Source organism: Eublepharis macularius, chromosome 2 (genome assembly GCF_028583425.1).
Source record: "Eublepharis macularius isolate TG4126 chromosome 2, MPM_Emac_v1.0, whole genome shotgun sequence".
Classification (NCBI taxonomy): Eukaryota; Metazoa; Chordata; class Lepidosauria; order Squamata; family Eublepharidae; genus Eublepharis; species Eublepharis macularius.
In genome coordinates, this window is record NC_072791.1 from 153,841,431 (window position 1) to 153,846,584 (window position 5,154).

The 5,154-nt window shown below is 46.7% G+C and overlaps 1 protein-coding gene across 1 annotated transcript in view; it reads left to right on the plus strand.

Moving 5' to 3' along the window:
* The window catches only part of PTPRN (protein tyrosine phosphatase receptor type N), a 48,835-nt gene extending 44,562 nt beyond the window's left edge, over positions 1-4,273 (plus strand). Inside the window, exons 20-23 of the mRNA XM_054970084.1 lie at positions 1,814-1,867; positions 2,492-2,556; positions 2,831-2,904; positions 3,327-4,273. Coding sequence (XP_054826059.1) covers positions 1,814-1,867; positions 2,492-2,556; positions 2,831-2,904; positions 3,327-3,398 — 265 coding nt within the window. The 3' untranslated portion in view covers positions 3,399-4,273. The remainder of the gene's footprint in view (positions 1-1,813; positions 1,868-2,491; positions 2,557-2,830; positions 2,905-3,326) is intronic.
* The last annotated feature ends 881 nt before the right edge of the window (positions 4,274-5,154 follow it).

Below are 5,154 nucleotides of genomic sequence, written 5' to 3' on the forward strand. Positions count from 1 at the left end.
CTGTCCCTGTCCTCTCAGTGCTGCTTTCTATGTGAGACTCTGTTAGAGACCAGTGCACTCTAGAGCTCCCTGGCATTTTCTCTCTGCCTGCATTATGCCATGCACTCTCCTTCACCACCACTCCTCCTCCTCCCCTCTTTCCTCCCTTCTTTCCTTCCTTTTCTCTCTTTCTTTCACAGCCGCCAGTGTCATTTTTGTGATTTGCAGCTAGTAATCCTGGCCCAGTTGCATAGTCACAAAAGTGATCATTGGCCGCTGTGCTGGCTGCATGGAACAGGACAGGGCCCAGGATGCGGTTGTGCCTCACCTACTGCCCATCTCTGGCCCCTCTGTCCAACAGGGCAAGAAAAGATACACACAATCTGTCTGAACTTGTCCCCATCTTTTCCACAATTACTTCCACTGTGGAGGAAGGGTGCGAAATGTAGTGGTTGTAGGTGGCTGGTTCTGTGCAGGCAGGAGGTGCCCTAGTGTTATGGGACTTGTTTACCGTGTACAAAGCTCCCATGACTCTCTGCAACCATGAGCAGAGGTACCTGCAGTGGCAAGTGGTGACAGTCTGATGGGTGGGGGTCCCTTGTTCACCACCTGACAAGAAAAAAGGAAGCTTGTAATAAGCAGTGCATGTAGAGCGTTATCCCTTTTATTAGAGGAGTGTTTGCAAAATATTTCAGCTTCTGGCTACCCACATCTTATGGTTAGTTGGAAGCTCACAAATTACCAAGGAGAAGGCTCTAATATGAGGGTTTCAAATCTGGCTTGCCACACCAACGTGAATCACCTAAATGATGCACAGCAGAGTGGTGATATATAACCACCATACAGCAAAATGCTTGAGATCATCAGTGGCAATTCCCTGTGTATATTAGGCTCATTTGATATGTTTATTACCATGGGACAAATAATTTGGTGCAACTGGGTGAATAAATGTTTACGGAGAGGAAATTTCTTCACTGAAAAAATGGTTTGACCTTCTTTGTAACAAATCTACAGCCGATAAAAACCACTTGCATAACTAAGCTCAAGTGAAGATGACAGCATGATCCTACATTGTCACTAGTGCATAAAGAATACCGTGCGCAGCTTCTGGTTCACTTCTGGCAGGCTGAAAAGAAGGGTCATAAGAAAGTTATGAATAAAGCAGGGAGCTTGGATGTTATTGTAGTGTGAGATAGCCTTAGAAGGCACTGCTTTGTTACAAACGTGCATATTAAAATTCATTGCATTATCCCTTCATTTATCCATCATGATACGGTAAATCCTACGACCCATGTTAACGAATCTGTCCAAAGAACCTAATATACACATGAAGGTGTTACCTGGGTTACTTGATGGTAGTTGGTGGGCAGAGGTTGACTTTACATTTCTGAACTTGTGTGTGTGTGTGTTTGGTATGTAACTAATATTGGGCACCTTTTGGGGGAGAGGGTGGTGAGGGATATTTTGTCCTGCAAAGCAGCAATTGTTTTTCTGTGTAGCCTGGAGGACTTCTATTCTTGCCCTTCTGGGCCACTTTGGACAGTGTCTTATAAACTGAGTTTGTGTGAGAGACTCTCTTCTGGGTGGTCTTCAAACTTCTGCATTCTTACAACTTGAGTGTGCAGTAAGCATCTAGTAGCAGGCAGTCCTTATCTGGTTTTCCCTGGCACTGAGCTCCTCAGGAGTTTGCTGGGGGTTGCCGTCAAATTCACCCCAATGTAACTTGGCTGTGCAGGGAGGAGGAAGATTGGGTGATTGCCATGTGCCTCCCAGGAATTCAGGGAGATTCTAAATGTGACTGCTGTCTGACCCCCGTCTCTCCTTGTCCCAGCAGGAAGGTGAACAAGTGCTACCGGGGTCGCTCATGCCCAATCATTGTACATTGCAGGTAATGCCCTGGCAAAGGGGGGATAGTGAGACTGAATCTCCTAACGGGTAGTGGTGTTGACATGGAAATGCTCCCTTGCTAAGGTACAGAGAATAGCATGTGAAAAGATGATGCCTGGGGGGTATAGGGAAGGGATTTACAAAGCTGAAGTATCCAATAACCACGTTGCTGAAACTGTTGACTGACAATACTAGTTAAGGTCAAATAATATGTAATAGGGGGATCCATATGCTTTTATTCTCATATCTGCCCCATTTGTGTACAAAGCAGGGGTGGGGGATATCTTTTTAACACAAAAAGGAACACAGTGGTAGAGGAGCTAAAGCCACCTTTTCCCTGCCAATCTCCATTTTTTGAAGAGCTTTTCTGTCATGCCTAACTCTGACACGAGAAAAAAGGTGAGCTGAAGTGTTTTAAAACAACGAAGTATTTTTTTTAAAAAAAACAAATCCTGAGCCAGTCCATTGTGTGAAAAAAGCCATATGGCTGTCCACTTCATGAGGCTTTTTAGTTCTGTTTGAGGGACTCAGCAGGTACTTGCTACCCTTTTCCATACAGGTAAGGGGCGTTTTTGCCCTGTCATTGTTAATCTTCTTCAGTGTGAAGTCTCCTTGTCTCTTACAGTGATGGAGCTGGGAGGACTGGGACTTACATCCTAATTGACATGGTTCTGAACCGAATGGCCAAAGGTGAGGGTGTGTATGTGTGTTGTGTGTGAGGGAGAGAAAGAAATAATTCTGGCTGGGAGGCTGGGAGGAAGACAGATTGATTGGGCTGCCCTACTGTTTAAGGGCCACAAGAACACGGTGGCACCCTTCATATTATTCTTGGAAGCCTCCAACATTCTCACATCTTCTCTTCTCTGTTTCTCCACCCCTCTGCTCCATGATCTCTTTTGCTTAATGTTTTTTTTTCTTCCTCCTTTCCACAAAAATCTGAATTTTCTCCCTGACTTGATGCTAGGTGTGAAGGAGATTGATATTGCAGCCACCCTAGAGCATGTGCGTGATCAGCGGCCTGGCATGGTACAGACTAAGGTATCAGATATTCTCTCCTTCATTGAGCTGTAGCCCCATGTTTTCCTTCTGAACAAAACCAGACACATCAGCTGCAGAGTTAGGCTATGCAAAAATCTGGCTACAGGAGGGCAGCTTTAAGTGGGGGGAGCGGGAGAGATGGCAGAAACAAGCAAGAGAAGCTGCTATCCATGCTTCTCTGGCCTATTCCAAGGGGCAGTTTGGCATCCGAATACCTGAAGCCTTGCATCTGGAAGCCACCTGGGTTTGGGTTTCTAGGTTTAGGAAGGCTCCTGAGTTTTAAAACCCTAACCACATTGCTGTAGAGGGAGATGATCCCTGCTCGAGGGGTGGGACCAAGGATGTAAAACAGGGGAGTTGGGTTCCTGCTGTCATCATATGCATCCATACACTCTTCTAAGCAATTGCCTCCTTGCCCCCAGGACCAGTTTGAGTTTGCGCTGACAGCTGTGGCAGAGGAGGTGAATGCGATCCTGAAGGCACTGCCACAATGAGGCCCACCCACGGTGCACCCAAGCTTTGTGACCAGTCTCCCACTATGACCCTACACCTCTGCTGTGCTCTGCCCTTGCTTGGGGTGTTCTTTCCATCAAGTCCATCACCATGTTGTTGGCCATGGCTGCATTTTAAGTCATCTGCAGGGATGCTGGGCCTCTTGGCTGCCTTCCCTTCTCGGTTCCTTTCTTCCTCCTTGAAGCTCCTATCCCACCCAGGTTCTTCTGGAACTAGCTCTTAGCTTCTGTGCCCTTTGGGCTCCTAATGGCCAGTATTCCGCCCCTGAGGGGCGTGAGTGCTCATACGGCATTTTCCACGAACTACTAAGAGCCACAATCCAGTATGCAACTAGACAGCCTTAGCATCAAATATAATCTGTGGTGCTGAGTGTTGTGCCTCTGTTCATGGTCCTTGTAGGCATGCTACATTCTGCAGATGTGGCAGAGTAGAATTTGGCTGCAGATGGCACATGATAGGGTGGCTCTGGCTGCAGAATGCTGGTTGCCCTCAGTGCCATAAGGCTGGCTTGTGTCTGGACCTTTCCATCCTTATTCCCCTTTGATTCCTTCCCTGCTTGTCCGCAGACTCTCTAGGCAGTCCACAGGGGGTGGGGCAGGGGGAGAAGCGGCTTCTACCAAAATCAGTCTCTTGCCTTCCTCCTTCATGTTTTCTTCAGGCCTGGAGCCAAGCTAAGCCACTGCAAGGGGGCACCATAGGGGAATAGGCCCACTGCTACTACCTATTGTGTTGTTCCTCTTCCCGCCCTCCCCCCCCCCCCCGCACTTTATGTTACTTACATCAAGAGACATTTCTAGGAAATCTAATTTTGTATTTGATGTGAATAAAGTTTTTGTGTCGCGTTTGTGCAGCTGCAGCCTAGCCTATGCCTGTTGTTTGTGTAATTGGGAAGGGCTGGGGTATCAGTTAAATACTAGAAACAGGGCTCTTGAGCTTTGTGGCTAGAATATTGGATGTGGAAGACCTGGGTTCAAATGCCATGAGCTTACTAGCAGGCTGAGGCTAGCCTCTATGTTTAAACTAGTGCAGGGCTCCCTGTAGGATAAAGTAGGATAATTTACCTACTCCTTCAAATGAGTTTCTTCTACAGAGGAAGAGGGTGCAAAAGAGGGCTTAGCCTAGACATTGGGCCTTCATGTACTTTCCAACAAATACCCGAGACAGGTAAGAACGGCTCAGCCTTTCTGGTAATGCCGTTACTCAAAATGCCAGGAAGATGATTTTTACCCAAAGTCAGGAAAAATACCTTATTAACCATGGGCCCTTGGAAATTCCTGGAACAAAAGGCTGAGATGGGCAATCCTAGCCCTTGCCAACAGAGTCCAGCCATTTTAAGTGCCAATTTAGGGCTGCTACCTGTTTGACTTTCAACACAGAAGGAAGGAAATGTTTCGGTCTTTCTTTGAGTGGAGCCATGGTTTGAACTGGCTGTTTGTAAGTAATGGGATTGGAAAGTCCTCTAGTAGTCCCCACCACCTGTCCCTTGAGAGCCAGCCCCCATCCACCTTTTGGCCTTCTTTGGTGGTGTACATATTTGACTGATCCAGAGGGAGATTTCTCCTGTGGAGATCCCTTTTAAGATGCAAATGGAGAATGAGAGAGACAGTCGTTTCCTTAAGCTGTTGCTTACCCTGGTGGTGGTGCTTTTGTTTTTAACGGAGCTAAAAATGTAAATGAAAGTCTTCATTTGCTCAGAAATGAAACACAGCATTAATTGTAAAGAAGTTTACTGACAAT